Consider the following 22,766-nt stretch of genomic DNA (forward strand, 5'->3'; position numbering starts at 1 on the left):
AAGGTTAGAATTAGGGTAATGTACACCTGTCATCTCCATTATGGAGCAAAGTATGAGACAGAAGGAGGTCAGTGTAGTAGGTCTGGGTAAAACCAAGGGTCCTATCTTAGAAATAACCTGAGCAAAAAATACTGGAGCATAGCTCAAGTAATTAGGCCCTGAGTTCAATTTTCACTACTAACAAAATTTCAAAACAATTACAAACACAAATGACTGTTGCCCAGCCCTTTCTAAACTCTTGAGCAAATGGCTTGGAAAGGAATAGATGGGAGGTCGGGTTTTGCTGCAGAATGTAACTGGAAACTTAATGAATGTAATACACTTAGTTTTTGGATCTGGGGATTAGAACTAGGGCCTCTTGCATAGTAGGAAGGCTGTTTACTTTGAATCATTTTGTATACTTAGAGCTGATGATTTTTTTTTTTTTGTAGGACTGTGAAGATCCCAATCCTTTGATTCGGGCCTTGGCAGTCAGAACCATGGGGTGCATCCGGGTGGACAAGATTACAGAATATCTCTGTGAGCCCCTCCGCAAGTGTTTGAAGGATGAAGACCCCTATGTTCGGAAAACGGCAGCAGTCTGTGTGGCAAAACTCCATGATATCAATGCCCAAATGGTGGAAGATCAGGGATTTCTGGATTCTCTACGGGATCTCATAGCGGATTCAAATCCAATGGTAATCAATTTCTGCTTTTATAAAGAGAGCAAACTGAGCATCAGTATGACTCAGGCCTATAATCTTTGCTATTCAAGAAACAGAGATCTGAGGATTGGGGTTCAAAGCCATACTGGGCAGACAGTATGCTGTGCATACTGGGCAGTGACTCTTACCTCCAAATAAAGAGTTAAAGAGAAATAGTTCAAGCCCCAGTACCAGGAGTATAACACAGACAAATGATAGGTAGGTAGGTAGATAGATAGACAGGTAGATAGCAAGCACATGTATGTGGGTGAATGAGTAGGATTAGGCTGGAGATGGAGTCAGTAGTACAGCACATGCCTGATGTGCACAACTCTGGATTTGATCCCCAGCAGTACAAAAGCACCCATGCAAATGAAAAAATAGAATCATTTTAAGACCAATGTAATAACTTCACATTGTGATCACTTCTGAGGCTGAGGCAAGGGAGGATGAAGATTTTGAGGCCAAAATTGGGTAAATAATGAATGACCTGAAAGGGACATATAGTGAGACTATCTCGAAAACAAACAAAAAAGAGCAATATTTAAAATGTACTCTTTTCGGAAGTGGTTCTCTGGCTCAAGTGGTAGAGCACTGTCCTTGGGCTGAAGAGCTCAGGGACAGCCCCCAGCCCAGAGTTCAAGGCCCACGACCCATGACCAAAAAAAAAAAAATTTACAAGAAGCATAAAATGCACTCTTTTCAAGGCATGACTCACACAAATGTTTTTGGACACTAGAGCACAGAATACCTCTTGGGAACATATTTTCTGCTTATCACTGATTGTCTCATACCCTACATGCTTTTTGTTTGTTTGTTTTTAAAGATTATTTCTTCAAATAGAAGTTTGTGGTATATTCTGGTATTATGAAACTAGAAATGAATCGAGGTGCCTAATTACTCTTTAAAGAAAAGTTCTAGAACAATATTATTTTAGCTAACATGATTATGTTGAGTGGGTAGCATGAACATAACACATTAAAACTCATTCGTTTATTGGAGATAATAGCCAACCTGCCCAGGTTGGCTTCGAACTGTGATCCTCAGATCTCAGCCTCCTTAGTAGTTAGGATTATAGGCGTGAACCACCAGCACTTGGCTACCTTTACATTTTTGTTTTTGTTATTTAACTTTCTCAAATGGAGGGAGAGTTGGAATTTACCTGAAATAGGTATCATCTCTCATTTGTCTTTCACTTGCTTCATATAGGTGTTTTGACATCTCTTCTGGTTCATTTTAGTCTATGGGTAGCCTTGGTTTCTGTTTATTATCTTCCTAGATTAGTAGTAAGATCAAAGGATGAAACAAGCTGCATTTAAGAAAAGATACTTCTGCTAGGCACCAGTGGTTCACATTTGTAGTCTTAGCTACTCAGGAGGCTGAGATCTGAGGATGGCTGTTCAAAGCCAGCCCAGACAGGAAAATCCATGAGACTCTTATCTCCAATTAAGTGCTAAAAAAAAAAGCCAGAAGTGGATCTATGGCTCAAGTGGTAAGATCGCTAGCTTTGAGCACAAAAGCTCAGGGATAATGCCCAGGCCTGATGTCAAGCCCCAGGACTGGCACAAAAAAGATAAATAAAAATATTTTTAAAATTTAAGAAGGCATTTCTTATACCAATTGTCAGATCAGATATCTTTCAGCCATCCTCTAGGCTTCAAGGTGGGATGGAAGAGCTACTTAAAAGTTTCACCAGAAGTACCAAAAGATTAACCCAAGCTTTCTGTTTCATGAAATGTCAGCTGATACCCACTTGTGTTTTTATCATTACTGTGATTCACACTGTCACTCTGAGCAGCCATCTTTGAAATTCTCTACTTGATGGCATGTGAGAAGATGACTAGGGTTCCAGTCACCAACCAGATAAACAGAGTATCATGTACCCTTTTGAAATAAAACTTGTTAAATATTCTGTGGTACTAAAGATGGCGTAAGGTAGAAATGAATTCTAGCCTCTGTAGCCAGTTCTAGTTTGAATGGAAAAGTCATCTTTTCCTCTGTCAATTCTTCCATACAGAACCTGTCAAATTCTGGGATAGGATTGAGGACTTAGTACTGTTTTTTATTTTTAAATTAATTAATTAAATAATTTATTTTTTTGCCAGTCCTGGGCCTTGGACTCGGCATGAGCACTGTCCCTGGCTTCTTTTTGCTCAAGGCTAGCACTCTGCCACTTGAGTCACAGCGCCACTTCTGGCCATTTTCTGTATATGTGGTGCTGGGGAATCGAACCCAGGGCTTCAAGTATACAAGGCAAGCACTCTTGCCACTAGGCCATATCCCCAGCCCTGTTTTTTTTTTTTTTTTTAAACACAGTAGTACTTGGAGATCTTTATCAGATCACTTCACTGAATACAAAGTTTCTGTAACCAGCTTAATTTGTTTATTTCTGTTTTTCTCTTGTAGGGCTTGTTTCATTTTTATCCAGTCCATGGTACTCAAGTGACTTGTGTATGCTGTTTGTTTATGGTTTTGTTTTGTTTTTTGCCAGTCCTGGGGCTTGAACTCAGGGCCTGAGCACTGTCCCTGGCTTCTTTTTGCTCAAGGCTAGCACTCTACCACTTGAGCCACAGTACCATTTCCGGCTTTTTCTATATATGTGAAGTTGAAGAATCAAACCTAAGGCTTCATGTATATGAGGCGAGCACTTTACCACTAGGCCATATTCCCAGCTCTTGTTTATGCTTTTTTTTTTTTTAATGCAAACCTTCAAACAGTTGAAATTAGAAAGAAGAGCTTATTTCTCTTTCCCCACCCTCATGCCTTTATTGATCAACAGCTTTCATTGAGATTGTCTTTTTCCATATATACTTCTATTACAAAATAATTGAATATATACTTTTATCTCAACAGTATCCCTTTATTTTTAACCTTAAAAAAAAACTGTTGCAATTACAAAGGAAAAAAAAAGAATTACCAAAAAATCAGCCTTAAAGTATTATAATTGTCACAGTTTTGTTGTTTGTTTTTCAAGTCAGTGGAGTCAAATGTTGATGGGAGGTGGTGCTGTGGCTGAAGTGGTAGAGTGCTAACCTTGAGGAAAAAATGAATTTCAGGGATAGTGCCAAGGCTCTGAGTTCAATCCCAGGACTGGCAAAAAGAAAGCTCATAGGAGAAGTAGATTAAGAGTGTGGGGGCTGGGGATATAGCCTAGCGGCAAGAGTGCCTGCCTCAGATACACGAGGCCCTAGGTTCGATTCCCCAGCACCACATATACAGAAAAAAAAAAAAAAAACGGCCAGAAGCGGCGCTGTGGCTCACGTGGCAGAGTGCTAGCCTTGAGCGGGAAGAAGCCAGGGACAGTGCTCAGGCCCTGAGTCCAAGGCCCAGGACTGGCCAAAAAAAAAAAAAATGAAAAAATGGGCTGGGGATATAGCCTAGTGGCAAGAGTGCCTGCCTCGGATACACGAGGCCCTAGGTTCGATTCCCCAGCACCACATATACAGAAAACGGCCAGAAGTGGCGCTGTGGCTCAAGTGGCAGAGTGCTAGCCTTGAGCGGGAAGAAGCCAGGGATGGTGCTCGGGCCCTGAATCCAAGGCCCAGGACTGGCCAAAAAAAAAAGAAGAGTGTGAATGCAAGGAACTACTTGGGGTCTAGTGGCAGAAATTAAGGTTCAGTAACTCAAACATCTCAGAAACTCCTAAGGCCGATTATGGTTCATGTCACTAGGAAAATATATTTAAATGCAGATGCCTTTTATGTCAGTCACAATAGTAAATACTTTTATGCACAGTATTTTGCTTACCTCATATCTGCTCTGTGAAGTGGAAGTTATTCCACAGTACATGGGAGGAAATGGATACTAAGACTAAAATATCCCCAACTTACAAAACTACTAGTAATGTAGCCAGGATTCTAAGGTCATGATCCTCATCAGCACACCGTATATTTACACTCTAGAATCAATATATACACATTTCACACACTTAGGTCTACTTCATTTTCTCAAAATGGCTGTAATTTTGAACATATAAATATCTAATTGTGTGGATCCTGTTCTATGAAATTATGTCAGTCCTCTTATTCTAATGTTGTAGATAAGTGCTCATTTTACTGCTCTTGAGGATTATTCCACATGGTGGCAGCACAGAACCAGCAAACACTGATTGTCTTACAGAAGGATGCTTGGGGACAAGCCTGGGTAGGAAATCTGCCTTAGTATTCTTGGAACTCACTTCAGAAGGGCTTCCTAGATGTGAAAGCACCAGAACATCTGCAGAAATGACTATGAAACCCTTTAATAAGAGAGTACAATGTTGACCAGAAGCTGACAGTTCTTAGGGTTATATTGATTTTGCCTAGTTCCTGGGAACAGTGCTTTGCTGTAAGGGGTAGAAATTTTATTAAATTTTTTATTCTCTGCCTTTTAAATTTAATTTATATTTTGTCAGTTGTTGGGCCTGGGCACTGTCCTTGAGCTTTTTTGCTCAAAGCTAATAGGGCTTGAACTCAAGGCCAGGGAACTCTTGTTTTTTTTTTTTTTTTGCCAGTCCTGGGGCTTGGACTCAGGGCCTGAGCACTGTCCCTGGCTTCTCTTTGCTCAAGGCTAGCACTCTGCCACTTGAGCCACAGCGCCACTTCTGGCCATTTTCTGTATATGTGGTGCTGGGGAATTGAACCCAGGGCCTCATGTATAAGAGGCAAGCACTCTTGCCACTAGGCCATATCCCCAGCCCCATGTTTTTGTTTTTTTTTAAATATTTATTGTCAAAGTGATGTACAGAGGGGTTACAGTTTCATACGTAAGGCAGTGGGTACATTTCTTGTACAATTTGTTACTTCCTCCCTCATTTCCCCACCTCCCCTTCCCTCTTTCCCTCTCCCCCCGTGAGTTGTTCAGTTGGTTTACACCAAATGGTTTTGTAAGTATTGCTTTTGGAGTCATTTGTCTTTTTATCCTTTATCTCAAGGAACTCCTCTTTAACTTTCTTACTCAAGACTGGAGCTCTACCACTTGAGCCATATATCCACTTCCTGCTTTTTGCTGATTAATTGGAGACAAAAGTCTCAGGAACTTGTCTGCCTTTCACCGGCTTTGAAATGTAATCCTCTGATCTTAGCCTCTTGAGTATGATTATAGGTGTGAGCCACCAGCACCCAGCTCAGATGCTGATTTTACTAGTCGATTATATGAAAGTTAATCTGTATCAAGAATGAGGAAACACTTTAAAGTTAGAGGAAAGCAGGTCTCCTATGAATTCTTCACAGATGCTAGAATTTTAGAAATGCTATCTCACAAGAAAAAACACATTTTTTGAGTGGTGGTTTCTCTTTTTACTCTCAGGAATTTAGGGTTATTCTAACTTCAGTTAACATATTGATATTAAATCTGCTAGAGAAACTTCTTTGGCATCCTAGCACATGTACTTTGGGGTTTGTTTTTGTTTTGTTTTGAGCTCAGTTATCCTAAGGCCCTTTTGCTTGCGATAGAGTTCCTGCCTTCCATCTTTTACGCCCTCTGTATCTCTTAGAGCTGCCCATGGGTTATCCCTTTTCAGTGCTCTGGTTCTGAGAAAGTTGTGACCTCATCAGTAAGAAACAGTTTCTGTTTGTTAGGGTTCTTTTAAGTAGGTGCAACATCAGAACAGCCTCAGTTTAGGCTGGGTGTAAAAGTTCTGGTTAAACTGCCAGCTCCTTTTCATTTGAACTTTTGCTGGAAAAGCATTTTATGGAAAACATTAAGGAAATTTGTGTTTTAATGGTGTGTTAGGAGGCACACACTACATGAAATCATGATGTTTTTCAAGCAGGGGTGATTTTTTTTTTTCTCCTAGCAAACTTTTGGAAATATCTGGAAATAATTGGTTGTTACAGCTGTGGGAGGAATATTAGCAGTGTCTAGTGGGTAGAGTTCAAGGATACTTTCAACATCCCACATGCACATGGGAGGCCCCATTATCACAACAAAGCTTATCTGACCTGTCAATAGTGTGAGAGTATATGTTTCCAAAATTGGAAATGTCTAAATTTGGAAAATTTTGAGAAATCCTATGTAGACTGTTATGGCTATACTATTCTAGGTCATCAAAATTATGTCCTGTTTCTTTCTCAGGTGGTGGCTAATGCTGTAGCAGCATTGTCTGAAATCAGTGAGTCTCATCCAAACAGCAACTTACTCGATTTAAACCCACAGAATATTAATAAGCTGCTGACAGCCCTGAATGAGTGCACTGAATGGGGTCAGATTTTCATCCTGGACTGCCTGTCGAATTACAACCCTAAAGATGACCGGGAAGCTCAGAGGTCAGTCCATTTTTTCTGAAGAGTATGTGGTAGTCTTCACAGATGGAATAAATTGTCATTTCTCCTATTACCCGAAGTCTGTCAGATTGAGGAAGGCCAGTAGATTTGGGGCAGACATGGTAAACCACCACCTGCCCCAGTATTTTTCTCACTGGGTTTAGGAACACTATAGATTGTGGAATAAGTCATGCAAAATTGCTGTTTCTAAGATGTATGTGTGTTTCTCATTTCTTGTTTGAACAGTACAGATTCCTTGGCTTCAAAACCCCTCCTCATTGTCTCCCATTTCCCATTCAATAACAAAAGTTATTGAATATCTCTGTCTGTAGGTACTTGCTTCATTCTATTATTAGATAAGTGCTTCATACTTGTTAATGAGTGGAATAACACCTGTGGTTTTGCATTAGAGAAAGTATATTAGTGTCAGCAAGTGTATGCTGCTTCCCTTTATATACAGAAATCATTCTGAGTTTGGAGATTCTGTAAGGCACATCTTGATCATTCTGCTTAGCCTTTTATCACTTTCATGTTACAAGTTTTCTACTTAATTCAATCATACATATATATACACATTTTAATTTGCAAATTTGTAGTTAACACCAATTTTTATTGAACATTTTGTGTAAACACTGTACTAGGCAAAGTACTTCTGAAGAAATGTTGGCTCTTCATTAAAGTTGACATATTTTAATTACGGTAGATAAGAACCCTCCTTGCCTGGCTGAAGCTGATTTCCAAGCTACTAGAATGTAAGTGCTCTTTGCTTGTCTGGGAAATTATTCCCTCTGGATGGACTGAACTAAAATGAAAGCCACTAATAGTTCTTTCCATTGTTGAAAATACAAATAGATTCTGGAAAGAACTTTATCTAGAATTTATTTTCCATTGGTCATTGATTGACATTACACTTGCTCATTCAGTTCATTCATTCAGCAAATAGTGGCACTTATGGAGTACTTAGTCTGAGGACAGGGGTAGGAGTATGCATATATGTATATGTTTGTGTATATGTTGAGATTTTTTAACACAGTATGTAATATGTCAGGGGTGGGTGATTAGTGTTAATTAAGATAAAGAAATAAAGTAGAAGAGATCTATGAAATATTGGGCAGGAGAGATAAAGAATTGTATCTTTTAGAAAAGTGAGGGTAAGGCTTCACTTTGAAGGTAGCATTCTGTAAAGATCTGAAGAAGTTAAGGAGGGAGTCAACCAAATAGATATAGATCAAAAAGAGAATAATACAGCCTACTTGGTTGAGGACCTACTCAGTAGATTGACCAAGAGCTTATCAAAATTAGATTGATTGCAGAGAAGTCTACTGAACTGATAGTTAAATAACTAAGATTTCCAGAGGAATACAAGCATAGGAAGGCCTGGGAGGAGAGGAATTGAGAGAATACTGCAATGATGTTCTTAAAACCAGCCAGTAGCTGGTATCTCATGCCTATAATACTAGCTGTTTAGTAGAAGCAGTAGAAGAGCTCTGAGGATCGTGGTTCAATGCCAGCCCAGGCAAGAAAGTCTGTGAGACTCTTAGCTCCAATTAACCACCAGAAAACTGGAAGTGGAGCTATGGCTCAAAGTGACAGAGCACTAGCCTTGAGCAAAATAAGGTCAGGTACAGCACCTAATCCCTGAGTTCAAGCCCCATGATTGACAAAATATAAATAAATAAATAAATAAATAAATAAGACAAAATCGACAACGACAACAAAAAAGAAAATCAAAGTTTTCATTGAAAGCAAAAGGTTGGATGGTGGTAGTTTTTCCTGTCCACCCACCTTCTCCTGTATCTTTCAGTGAAACCTTAAGTCACAGGTGGGTTGAAATCACTCATACTATGAAATATGTCTCAGAATGCTTAATTTGACTTCCTATAGGTTGAGTAGGAATGGGCTGTAAGGCAGGGAGCCCTAACATAATATGGGGAGACAGAGGACTGTAAAACAAGAAGGTAATTGGTGTGAGCTCATGTGTTTTGGGGTACTGCTAGTTTTCTTATAGTTTGAGCACCCCTTGTTGCTGGTTTTCTAAAGTCTTTTGGTGTTACTGCTCTGCCTGTAATTTGCTAGGCATGAGGTTTCTGCAGTGTTGGATCCCAATTTGACCTAAGCATGGAGCTTTAACTTTTCTAACTGATTCTTGAGTTTCTTGTTACTTGGGCCATGGGACTCTGAAATATTACCTTATAGAATAGAGTAGACAAAGAAAATAAAATTCAAGAGACTAATTTTCTTTTTCTGCCCCTAGCATCTGTGAGCGGGTAACTCCCCGGCTATCACATGCCAACTCAGCAGTGGTGCTTTCAGCAGTAAAGGTCCTAATGAAATTTCTAGAGTTGCTACCCAAGGACTCTGACTACTACAATATGCTGCTGAAGAAGTTAGCGCCTCCACTTGTCACTCTGCTGTCTGGAGAGCCGGAAGTACAATATGTCGCCCTGAGGAACATCAATCTCATTGTTCAGAAAAGGTTGGGAAATAGTGAATTGGTAACTGAATTTGAGTTCAGCTTAGTAAAACATAAATATTCAGTAGGCCAGTGTTAATGGAAATGAAAATGTTACACAGAGGAGCAACTCTGCCCAAGATCATTGGATTTACAGTTGATGTCATTGTATTTTTATAGTAAATGTCTAATGTTGCTCTGTAGTTAAGCTTGTTTTTCCAGGGGTCTCTTCCTGATATACTATCTATTGATAGGTTCGGGCTATAATTTAGAGCTAGTTTGTTGTTCTTCTAGCCATTCATCATGGCAGCATGTACCCTGCTACTTGAAAAGGATAAAAATAATCTGCCAGATGGAACTGATGAGGATAGATGGGCTGGGGATATAGCTCAGTGATAGAACGTTTACATAGAATGTGTGAGGCCTGGGGGTTTTGATTCCTAGCACTGGAGGAAAAAAGAGGATAGAACTTTGTGTGTTTTCTTTCTTCGTAAGAGGAGAAAAAGAAAGAAAAGCACTGATTAGGCATTAATACAAACCCAGAAGGATATATCAATGCGTATATATATATTCACTTATTTTTCTTTGTAACCACAGGCCTGAAATCTTGAAGCAGGAAATCAAAGTCTTCTTTGTGAAGTACAATGATCCTATCTATGTTAAACTAGAGAAGTTGGACATCATGATTCGTCTGGCATCACAAGCCAACATTGCTCAGGTCAGGCTTTATGCAGTCTCAAAAAATCTGGTCTTCAGAAGAGACTAGGCCATGAGACTGATATTTGAGAATCCCTGATGTTTATGTACTTCCTGGGTGTTTTAACAGGTTTTAGCAGAACTGAAGGAATATGCCACTGAGGTGGATGTTGACTTTGTCCGCAAAGCTGTTCGAGCCATTGGACGATGTGCCATTAAGGTAGAGGTAAGTGTTCACTGATAGTTGAAATTACGTTTTATAGTTTGAATGTTCTCTTTTTTCTCTCTCCAAGACCAGGACTGATACTTGTACTTGTCTTTAGGTGCTTTTAACACTGAAGCCACACCTCCAGCCCCCCTTTCTCTCCCAAATCATGGGGCTTGAATTCCTCAGGACCTGTATACTCTTTGGCTCAAGGCTAGCACTCTACCACTTGTAGCCAGAGCTCCACTTCTGGTTTTCTGATGGTGGAGATAAAGAGTCTCGCGGACTTTCTTACCCAGGCTGGCTTTGAATTGTGATCTTTAGATCTCACTCAGCCTTCTGAGTAGCTAGGATTACAGGTGTGAGTCACCAGCACTCAGCTTCCAAACCCCGATTTCCCTTTTTTGAAATACATTTTTAACTTTATCAAAACAGTACAGCATATAATCATATATTAAGGAATTTTTAGAGAAAGGCTGCTGTCTATAGTTTCTTTCTTCCTATCAGGACTATTTTTTCCAAGAGGGAATAATTTTGAATTCAGTTTTTATTCTTTTGATACTTACATATCTCTTAACACTTTTCATGATTTTGGATTATGTAGTATGGACTGGTCTAGAATTCACCATCTTACTGCTGCACCTTTTTTTTTTTTTTTTTTTTTGACTTTTTGCTAGTTTGGGGCTTGAACTCTGGGTCTAGGCCCTGTCCCTGAGCACCTTTTACTCAAGGCTAACACTCTACCCTTGAGCCACAGTGCCACTTTCAGCTTTTTTGTGTGATTAATTAGAGATGAGAATCCTAACAGACTTCCTGGCTGGCTCCAAACCATGATTCTCAGATCTCAGTTTCCTGAGTAGCTAGGATTATAGGTGTGAGCCACTGGTGCCCGCATCTGCTTCAGCATTTTAAGTGCTGGGATTACAGGTTTGCAATCTTACCTTATTACTTTGCAAAAAGAAGCTGAGTTCATATATCTCACCATCTCATTTCTCTATCATTGTTACTTTTTCTTTTGTTTACTGGGGTTTGAAATCAGGTTCTTCAGCTTGCTAGGCAGGCTCTCAACTACTGAGCCACATCTTCAGACCTTTTTCTTCTGCACTCATTATTTTGAGATGGAGTCAGTCTCTCCCCACCACCCTCAACTTTCCTCTCTCTGTGCCCGCTCCCCCACCCCCCAGGGTACATAGTCTTCTTACTTAGTTTTCAACATAGCAGAAATGATAGGCAGACACCACCATGCCTAGTTTCTTTTGTCAAGATACAGAGTCTTCCAATATTTTTTTTTGCCTGGGCTGGTCTAGAACCATGATTCACTTATCACAGCTTTCCCTTTTGGTGGGATGACAGGCTGGATGTTTTTGCTCAGTTTGGCCTCAAACTTCAGTCCTTCCATTCTCTGTCTCCTAAGTAACTAGGATTACAGGTGTGCGCTACAACACCCAGATTTTTGAGGTCTTTTGTTTCTGTGTTACCTTGGTAAATTAAGATCATAGGTCTTTATTATTTGTTCTTTCTACTATAGGCTTGTAAAAGTTATATGTAAATATGTTGGATACAATACAAATAGTTGTCTTTTTTTCCTAGAGATTTTTTTTTTCCTGGAGTTTCTTTAATTGAACCTTGTTTTCTTACATGTGTGTCTTTATTACATCCCTATCATCTTTCAGCTCCTCAAGCATAATATTAGATCCACAAACCACCTGTGTTCCTAGGCCTATCTCTTATCTCTCTCTTGTCTTGCTATTTCAGTCTGGCTGATGGCTTCCTTGGTCTCTGCCTTGGCAAGAAAAGAAAAAATCCTCTATCATATATATTAATAATGAGATTTTGTATATATGTAGTACTTCTCATATAGACATACATCAGATAGCCAACTTCCAGTATAGCTTGGTCAAAGTACTAGTTCATTTAATGTAGTTTATCGAATGGTATGTTTTATTGAAATGTGAAGAATGTGTTATTGGATACATCATCTCACTTCTCATTTTTTATGTTCCTTTTCCTAGCAATCTGCAGAACGCTGTGTAAGCACATTGCTTGATTTAATCCAGACAAAAGTAAATTATGTGGTCCAAGAGGCAATTGTTGTCATCAGGGACATCTTCCGCAAATACCCCAACAAGTATGTACAAATTTTTTCTCTTTCAAATCAGTTAGGAAATAATTAAATAGGGCATGATGACATTGACTAAGAATTACTGCTTTTATTATAACCAATCGTAATGGGATACTTAATTTAAGTCACAGATATATAAAGCAACCAGCTAGTATGGAGTAAAACTCTTGTTTATAGAAGAAATGAAATTCTGCTTGAATAGGCACTGAATATTGGCATAAAGTTATTATTTCCGGGTCTTTGATGACAAGGTTGCCACTGAGTAGGGAACATGTATTCCAGGTTGTGTGTACATACTCTGCTATACCTGTTATACAGACATATAGTGTCACAGTGTCTCAGTATGAATATACCATGTGGCCACTCAGTCATAAAAGCCAGGAAGGTAGCAGCTCTACAGTTATAACAATAAATTACCAGCCTTTATTCTGAGGTGTTATAACTGTTCCCATACCAATATGGAAAATCTGTCTTTTAACTTCACACTTTTTCAGATTGAGGCCTGTAAGTTTGTGAACCAAAATAACTTATGTTGCAAGCAATTAAGAAATCTGAGTAAGCTGGGTGCCAGTGGCTCACACATGTAATCTTAGCTACTCAGGAGGCTAAGATCTGAGGATCACAGTTCAACACCATTCTGGGCAGGAAAGTCCATGAGATTCTTCTCCAAGAAACTACTAACAAAAAGCGGGAAGTGGTACTGTGGTTCAAGTAAAAGGCTCAGGGGGATAGTGCCCAGGCCCTGAGGGTTTTTTCCTTCCTTCGCTGATGCCCCCCCCCCCCAAAAAAAAAACAACCAAAGAAGAAGAAAAAGAAAGAAATCTTGAGTGGAATAAGTCCAGATCTGTGACTATCACTGCCTACGTTTGGTGCTATAGCACTTGAGCTTTGCCTCTAGCTCACTTGTGAAGATCCTAATTCTCATTTTAGCACATAATTATGAAGATATTTTGTGTTAAAGCTTTTGATTAGTCTTTAAAGATAATGTTAAATGAAGCAACTTGTAGTAAAAATTTACTTAAGATTTAATAAATAGAAATATTTTGGCAAGGAATGGTTTACTAAGCATAAAAGTAAACATACTTTAAAAAAAAAAACTTAGAAATGGTACTTTTGGAACGAAGACTGTAAACTTTTACCATTCTCCCAGAAAAGGGTCAGGTTTCTAATTTTTTTGACTAAAGATGAAGATAAATATATATACATATATAATTAGTATGATTAAATAGAGAAATATGTCTCATTTGTGTTTTTAAAAGGTTATGATAGGGGCTGGGAAGATGGCCTAGTTGCAAGAGTGCTTGCCTTGTATACATGAAACCCTAGGTGCGATTCCTCAGCACAGACAGAAAACAGACAGAAGTGGCGCTGTGGCTCAAGTGGCAGAGTGCTAGCCTTGAGAAAAAAAAAAGCCAGGGACAGTGCTCAAGCCCTGAGTCCAAACCCTAGGACTGGCAAAAAAAAAAAAAAGAAGAAGAATAAACATTTAAAAGGTTATGATAGGTTACTTTTAAGAAAAGCAATCAAGAATCAGTTTTAATCAGTAAAAGTAGGGTAGTGTACATAGCCAAGGAGGCTAACACTCTACCACTTGAGCCATAGCACCACTTCCAGCTTTTTCTGATAATTAATTGAAGATAAGAATCTCATGGTCTTCCTGCCCAGGCTGGCTTCTGACCATGATCTTCAGATCTCAGTCTTCTGAGTATCTAGGATTAAAGGCATAAGCCACTAGTGCCCACCTGAATTACTTATTTCTTAGCGGTTCTCTCAGTGTGTGTGTGCTTTAGGGAGAAAGAATTTAAAGGTTTCTTACTGAAAAAGATGGGTACAATTAAGTGACAGTTACTGTTTCTAGTCTGGATGTTGCTGCTTTCTAATTTTATTTTCCTAAAAACAAGGTGAGATTTCTGGCAGCAAAATGACGAAAAAGGAAAGTTCTCTGATTTAGTTTTAACAATGATTGTTAGAAACTCAAAACGGTGGTATTATCTTACACCACAAGTTGCTTTTTTTTCTTTGAAATGACTACCTGAAAGGGTTTTGTTTGTTTGTGGGCAGTAGTGGGGTTGGGTTGGTTTTTAAACATTTCCCTGTGCTTGCTTGGCAGGCACTCTACTATTGGAGTTGTGGCCCAGCCAATTTTGCTCTGGTTATTTTTCCAAATAGATTTGCATTTATGTCTGGCTGGCCTATCCACCTATTTTGCACTTTCTGAAGAGCTGGAATGATAGGTGTGAACCACCATACTCAGCTTTTATTGGTTGAGATGAGGAGTCAAGACTTTTTTCCCAAGTTGACCTTGATTTTCAATCCTCCCAATCTCTACTTCCCAAGTAGCTAGGATTATAGGGATGAGCCACTATACTTAGCTGCGGTGAGTATTCACAACCTACCGGGTTCTAGCTGAACTTACGAACCTAGCTATTAAAACGTAGTTGAGGGGAAATTTAAGACTTTTTTTTTTTTTTTTTGCCAGTCCTGGGGCTTGAACTCAGAACCTGAGCACTGTCCCTTCTTTTTTGCTCATGGCTAGACTAGCACTTTACCACTTGAGCCACAGTGCCACTTCTGGCTTTTTCAATGTATGTGGTGCTGAGGAATCGAACCCAGGGCTTCATGTATACGAGGCAAGCACTTTACCAGTAGGCCATATTCCCAGCCCCAAGACAGTTATAAACTTCTCACAGACCATACAAGTCTCTTGACTAAGTGACTCTTGATAGTTTGGTGTGTAATCTTTTGTCTATAGTTTGCCTTTAAGCTTCCCTATTAAGAGTAGTTGTTAGTTTTGTCACTAGTAACCATAGTCCATTTTCTTGTCAGGTATGAAAGTATCATTGCCACACTCTGTGAAAACTTAGACTCCCTAGATGAGCCAGATGCTCGAGCAGCTATGATTTGGATTGTGGGAGAATATGCTGAAAGAATTGACAATGCAGATGAGTTACTAGAGAGCTTCTTGGAGGGTTTTCATGATGAAAGTACTCAGGTAAGTTCTCCTCTGTCCTATGCCCTAGTTCTCTTTGGGAAGATATCAGAGACAGTTAAAGACAGTTTCCTGTTTGTGTGTGCTTTTATGTATGTATGTATGTATGTATGCATGCATGCATGTATGTATGTATATATGTATATGTATGTATATGTGTGTATACATATACATATATACACACACATACACATAAGTATTCAGTTTTCTACCCAAAGCAAAAGGAAGACTTTTTCATTTGTACTGATGTCTAGTGTAACAAACTTGAATAACCTAGGTCAATGGTTCTCAAAATTTAATAAGCATCAGAAACACCTAGAGGGTTTGTTGAAGCATAGGTTGCTGAGCTTTTCCTCTGAGTGTCTGGTTCAGTAGGTCTGAGATGTGTCTATGCATTCACATTTGTTACAGGATTCAGACTACTACTGCTGCTGTTCCCACTCATGGTAGTTCAGGAACAAATATTTTTTTTTTTTTTTTTTTTGCCAGTCCTGGGGCTTGGACTCAGGGCTTGAGCACTGTCCCTGGCTTCTTTTTGCTCAAGGCTAGCACTCTGCCACTTGAGCCACAGCGCCACTTCTGGCCATTTTCTGTATATGTGGTGCTGGGGAATTGAACCCAGGGCCTCATGTATATGAGGCAGGCACTCTTGCCACTAGGCCATATTCCTAGCCCCCAGGAACAAATTTTAACAGCAGCTGGTTATAGTAGTCTCAGCAATAGTCAAATTTTTGTTTTCTGCCACATTAATCTTAGCAGTTGTTGTGGTTCATTACAGCTGTGGCAAGGCGTGAAAAGATTTCTCTGGATGGTAAGGTTCTCCTATCTATCCCTCTTACTTACCAAAGTAGAAGACACAGGCCCAGAGAAGCAGATCATTTATTAGGTCTTTTCCTCTCACAGTAACTAGGAGTTCATATATGTAATCTAATACTGTAATGTTAATTTTAATGGGCTTGATAGAAATTAATAGTGGCTCAGCAGTCCCCTACTAAATAGCTGTGCTATGACATAATTTACTGTTTTGGCCATTTCCCTAGTGTGACAGGTGATTCCATAATGCCCTAAACTTCTAGGTTTTGGTAGAAGTAAATAGTATAACATTTGATCCGGATCCAGTTCTATCACTATCAATATGTTAGTGTGTAGTTTAAAAAGTACAGGTGGTGGACTGGGGATATGGCCTAGTGGCAAGAGTGCTTGCCTCATATACATGAGGCCCTGGGTTCAATTCTCCAGCACCACATATACAGAAAACGGCCAGAAGTGGCGCTGTGGTCCAAGTGGCAGAGTGCTAGCCTTGAGCAAGAAGAAGCCAGGGACAGTGCTCAGGCCCTGAGTCCAAGGCCCAGGACTGGCCAAAAAAAAAAAAAAAAAAAAAAAAGGCAATCCTATCTGTTTACATTATTTATAAAACATACTTAGGAATAAATTTAACCAAAGAAATGGAAATTATAAAATACTGATTAAGGAAATGGAAAGCTTTCCCATATTCATGGATTGAATGAATTAGTCTTTCAATAAAGTTGGCTAATAAAATTGGATATCTTGCAAGTTAAAAAAAAAAAACGATTAACTAAAAAAAAAAAAAAAAGTACAGGTGGTAAATCAGTCCTAGAAACAAGCCATAGTGCCCAAATGTAATTTGAGAATAAGAGGCTAATGAGTTTTCAGAGCAGCCTTTGGTTGCTGTATTATTATTGGTGGAGTTTCAAACTTTGTCTATAACCAAAAGCAGAAAGACTCCTTGGTAATTTTTAGTCATAGAATCACCATTTTGGAGATGATTCCTGGGAAAAAACCCATATAACTTCTTTAAAAATCAAATCTTACCTGTTTAGGTGCAGCTTACTCTTCTTACTGCCATAGTGAAGCTGTTCCTCAAGAAGCCATCAGAAACTCAGGAGCTGGTCCAGCAAGTTTTAAGTTTGGCCACACAGGTAAGAAATCTGAAAAAAGTGAGAAGTTGATATTCCGTGTTTCATACTATAAGAGTTTATTAAATTCTTTTTAAGAAGGTTCATTTGGGATCTGTTAATTATGAGATGCAGTCTTAAATTTTTATGACAATGCTAAAACAATACCCTTTAACGCATTCCATTGAATTGTAACTGATTCTTACAGCTTTTAAATATTAGGTTGTCTGACTTCAGTTTAAATGATAACTCATAAATGAACTTAGACTTTTTTTTTAACTGACCCTGGGGCTTGAATTCAGGGCTTGAGTTCTGTCCCTGAACTTTTTTGCTCAAGGCTAGTGTTGTACCACTTGAGCTACAGTTCCTCTTCTGGCTTTTTATGAAATATATTGGAGATAAAGAGTCTCCTAGACTTTGGTGTGGGCTGGCTTTAAACAGCAGTTCTCAGTTCTCAGGCTACTGAGTAGTTAGTGAACCACCAGCGCCCAGCTGAACTTAGATTTTTAGTGTTAATGAAGGACCTGTTTATGTAAAAACAACTTTGAATCTAATAGCTTCAGGGTGATTTCAGCTTTCATATCAAAGTGCTTCTGCTGCTTCCCTGGATTTTTTTTTCCATACACAGAAAGAAAAATTTTCTTAATGTTACCAATAAGCAATTCCCACTTATAAGATTAGGAAAACATTGTCATTCATGATAACATAAAAATAACAAACACTTAGAAACAAATTTAGTAAAGGAAGTGAAAAAACCCAATACATTTTCAAGAGAATTAACTATCTCCATAGAAAGATATAGCCTGTTCACAAATTAGAAGCTTCCATGCTTCTTTCACATCCCAAGTTGATAACAGATTTAACACTGTACCTATTAAAATCTCAGCAATGTACCTGGAGGTTTTGACAAGCTGATCCTAAAATGCATGTAGAAATTCAAAGGACCCATAATGCCCAATAATCTTAGAAACAAAGAAGAAAGCTAGAAGATTACATTCTTGGATTTTAAACTTTACAAAAACTTATAGTACTCAGAAGAAAAGATGCCAGGTTAATGAAATAGGAAAGTGTCCAGGGATACTCCCTTCTACCCATGATGAAATGATTCTAGGTGAAGGTGTGAAAATACCTTCAATGAGGAAAAAAGTCTTTTTAACATGTTGCAACATTGACTATCCTCATAAAATAAGATGAACTTAGATTCTTACCATACTCATACACAAAAATTAACTCAAATGGATCACAACAAAACTTTTATTTCCTTCTTATCAAAGTGCTGTACAAAGGGGTTACAGTTTCATATGTAAGGCAGTGCATACATTTCTTATCCAACTTGTCAACTTAGTAACAACAAAACTTTTTGAAGAAACTATAGGATAGAAATCATTGTGATTTTGGCTTGGACCATTTTAAATATATCACTAATTCATAAGAGAAAATGGATTAACTATATTTCATCAAATATAGTAGAAGTAGTTTGCTTTCATAAAAATAGAACAATGAAATTATATTAACATTGAAATCATTTTAAAAAGAGGAAAGAGGGTCAGAGAGAGTGATAGAGGGAAGGGTACATTGTCCACATGTTAAGAAATGTTACAATGACCCCCACCTCTTATATATTCCTGATGTATGATAATAAGAAAAAGCCATTGAGAAAATGATGCAAAATGCAACTACAAATCACACTTCTATAGAAGACTTTTACCCAGGACTTTTCACACAGTGCGCCTTTTCCTATGAGAGAATGGTTACCTAGTATGTATGAGGTCCTGGGCTCAATCCCCAGCACAGCCCAAAACAATGACAAAACTGAAGAATTATGATTGTCTTTGTTTAGTCTTTAACTCACATTCCAAATGGCTAAATTCTTAAGTACTTTCTGAAATTCACTTTGTTGATTTTTTTAATTGCATGCATTTACATCTTGAATTCTTCCAGTTTTGGAGTCATTGTCAATTTTTTTTTTTTTTTTTTTTTGCCAGTCCTGGGCCTTGGACTCAGGGCCTGAGCACTGTCCTTGGCTTCTTTTTGCTCAAGGCTAGCACTATGCCACTTGAGCCACAGCGCCATTTGTGGCCATTTTCTGTATATGTGGTGCTGGGGAATTGAACCCAGGACTTCATGTATGGGAGGCAAGCACTCTAGCCACCAGGCCATATTCCCAACCCTCATTGCCAATTTTATACTGGGCAAAGTGTTGACTTAAGAGGGTGGAACTTTTCTTGAAGTCTCTTTTCCCAGTCTACACTTCCTTGATAAAATTCCACCTCCTTCTCCATTGCTTTCAGTCTTTCCTCCATAGCCTTAAATTCATGAAAAATCAGATAGCTGACTCTGCAGTACTTGCAAACTTTCTCTTCAGGAGACATCTTTTGGATTTCTTCAGGTAAAGCATGTATGGGAATGTGACGGTCCATAACTCCCAAAAATATTCAGAACTCCAACACAAAATATTCTACACCTCCCATTGGTGGGCACGAAACAGCTGGGTCTGCTTGCTTCCCTGGATTTTAAAAAACATTTTTAGCCCTCTGAATTATGTGAGTTTTAAAAAATATTTTTAGCCCTCTGAATTATGTGATAGTTTTAGTCAGAAGAAAAAGATTTGGGGCCAGACATGGGGGCACACACCCTGTAATACCAGGCACTCAGGAAATCACGAGAATCATGGTTTAAGGTCAGCCCTGGCAAAAAAGTGAACCCCTATCTCAACCAACAAGTCAGGCACATGTGCATTATGAAACTCAACTGAGAGCAGAGAAGCTTCTCAGACCCATGCTATTGTCAATTGTGTTTACTCTGTGTCTTCTGAGTGTGTCTCTGCTCTTACTAACTCCATAAGAGAAGATGGTGCCCAAAAAGCAACCAAATGTTATGGTAAGGCAAAAAAAAGGGAGGGAGCATATATGCTTAATTTAAATAATTAAGTGAAAACTTTAGATTTGTTGAAACGTAACATATCTTTAGTGGAAATTGGGTAATATTATGGGGAAAATCGATCAAGCATCCCTGGTACAGTACTGAATTGAGTGTAGTACTTAACAGTTGTGGATCCTCCTCAATGGCTTTGTCCTTGACCCATATACCTGAAGATACCAAGGGTCTACTGTAATGCCATAAAATGCACTTCAATGAAATAAAATATAAAAAGTAAAATAAATAGAATATGAGTTATGTAAACAATATAAAATGGCATTAAAGGTCAGATTACATGGCTGAGTACCAGTTGCTTATACTTGTAATCTTTGCTACTCAAGAGGGTGAGAACTGAGGATTGCGATTCAAAGCCAGCCTGGACAATTAACCACCAAAAAGCTGGAAGTGCAGCTGTGGTTCAAGTGGTAAAATGCTAGCCTTGAACAAAGAAGCTTGGCTGCTGCTGGACAGATGAATACCATACTGTTAATTAGGATTATTTTCGGGATGAGGAATTGAAAGATGAAAGGGTTGAATGATTAGGGGAGATTTCTTTCTGTAATGATATTCTCTTGTTTTTTTTTTTTGTTTTTTTAGCCAGTCCTGGGGCTTGGACTCAGGGCCTGAGCACTGTCCCTGGCTTCTTTTTGCTCAAGGCTAGCACTCTGCCACTTGAGCCACAGCACCACTTCTGGCCATTTTCTGTATATGTGGTGCTGGGGAATCGAACCCAGGGCCTCATGTATATGAGGCAGGCACTCTTGCCACTAGGCCATATCCCCAGCCCCTCTTGTTTTGTTTTTTAACAGTATTGAAGTTTGAACTCCTTGCCTTGGATTTGCCAGGCAAGCACTCTTAGTACTTAAGCCATGCTCCCAGCCCTATATCCACTGCTAAATTGTCTTGTATACCATTAATAATAATTTTTTAGAGCATGTAAACACTAAGTGACCTGTTCTCTTTAATGTTGTTTTTATTATTACTTTGACAATATTTTGGTACTTTGATAATAATTTTCTGTGTTGAACTGGGAGTGTGGCCAAGTGGTAGAGTGCTTGCCTAGCATGCCTGAAGCCCTGGGTTCAATTCCTCATTGCTACATATACAGAAAAAGCCAGAAGTGGCACTGTGGCTCAAGTGGTAGAGTGCTAGCCTTGAGCAGAAAGAAGCCAGGGACAGTGCTGAGGCCCTGAGTTCAAGCCCCAGGACTGGCAAAAAAAAAAAAAAATTCTGTGAACTCCTTAGGTACTTTGTGTTTCCACAGCCTAAACAAAGTCTGTAAGATGCTTACAAATTTTGAGTCAAGAAGGGTAGGTATGCGCTTGTAATCCTAGTTTCTCAGGAAGCTCAAGTCCATAGGATTGAGATTTGAAGTCATCATAGGCATAAAAGTCCATGGTTTTCCATTTCCAAAATGACCCCCATAAGGGTGGACTAGAGACCTGGCCAAAATGGTAGAGCACCAGACTAGCAAGCTTGAGATCCTAATTTTAAAGCCGGGTACCAAAAAAAGAGGGGTAGGGAAGGAAGGTTTTAGTGAAATAATGTAAGATACGTGTATTTTAAATAGTCTTGCTAATATTTGTAGTTTTAAAAAAATACTATTTTTATGCCCAAGGCCATCTCAAACCAGTTTACTTACCAATTTGAAGTTTATTTCCTTTTCCAACTTCCTTAGAATTTGGATCTTAATACTAACTTCATCTTAGTTTTTATTAAAATTCCTTAAAACACTAGACTACAAAATTCTAACTTATATTAAAATTTTATTGAGTCTCAATGAAATATATAATCACTAGCCTGCCTAAACCACTATAGCATAGCCTTGACATAGCTCTAACAGTCTTAACAGTTTCCATTTCTGTTCTAAACTGTGTGTGGGTATACACTATATATACACATATATTTATGAATACATTTACATATATACACTTATATATTAATGTATATTACTTCGTCTTTTCATTAGGATTCTGATAATCCTGACCTTCGAGATCGGGGCTACATCTATTGGCGCCTTCTCTCGACTGATCCTGTGACAGCCAAAGAAGTAGTCTTGTCTGAGAAGCCCCTGATCTCTGAAGAGACAGACCTCATTGAGCCAACTCTACTGGATGAACTTATCTGCCACATTGGTTCTTTGGCCTCTGTATACCATAAACCTCCCAATGCATTTGTGGAAGGGAGTCATGGGATCCATCGCAAACACTTGCCAATTCATCATGGGAGGTATGCAGGTGAACTCAATTTGAGTAGGAAGTGACTCTGTTTAGATAAAGTATCCTGGAAAAGAACTTTTTATGCATTTTGCAAACCTATTGCTATTACTGCCCTAGGGTCTTCCTCTGTTCCAACCTAGTAGCATAGTAAAAGCTTTAGAAAATTATGATGAAGACTTTCCAAGTAGTCTAAAAGTTGCTTAGGTCTTTAATAAAATAGGACTAGAAATATTCCGAGTTGAAAACTTGGCAAAAAAAAAAGCCCTTTTGTACAGGTGGAATCTTTAGTCCCTTATGGTAGCTTTGATTGAGGCTTATAAAGT

At 38.8% G+C, this 22,766-nt stretch overlaps 1 protein-coding gene and 1 pseudogene across 2 annotated transcripts in view; one reads left to right on the forward strand and one right to left on the reverse strand.

Moving 5' to 3' along the window:
* Positions 1–22,766, forward strand: part of Ap2b1 (adaptor related protein complex 2 subunit beta 1) — a 106,361-nt gene that overhangs the window by 22,185 nt on the left and 61,410 nt on the right. For both annotated transcript variants that reach the window (XM_048367145.1, XM_048367146.1), the window contains exons 5-13: positions 432–677; positions 6,738–6,928; positions 9,180–9,401; positions 9,975–10,095; positions 10,204–10,299; positions 12,291–12,406; positions 15,227–15,392; positions 17,231–17,329; positions 22,194–22,453. In XM_048367145.1, the coding sequence (XP_048223102.1) occupies positions 432–677; positions 6,738–6,928; positions 9,180–9,401; positions 9,975–10,095; positions 10,204–10,299; positions 12,291–12,406; positions 15,227–15,392; positions 17,231–17,329; positions 22,194–22,453 (1,517 nt within the window). The remainder of the gene's footprint in view (positions 1–431; positions 678–6,737; positions 6,929–9,179; positions 9,402–9,974; positions 10,096–10,203; positions 10,300–12,290; positions 12,407–15,226; positions 15,393–17,230; positions 17,330–22,193; positions 22,454–22,766) is intronic.
* LOC125366452 lies at positions 19,126–19,725 on the reverse strand (annotated as a pseudogene).

The sequence above is a fragment of the Perognathus longimembris genome, chromosome 17 (genome assembly GCF_023159225.1).
Source record: "Perognathus longimembris pacificus isolate PPM17 chromosome 17, ASM2315922v1, whole genome shotgun sequence".
Taxonomy (NCBI): Eukaryota; Metazoa; Chordata; class Mammalia; order Rodentia; family Heteromyidae; genus Perognathus; species Perognathus longimembris.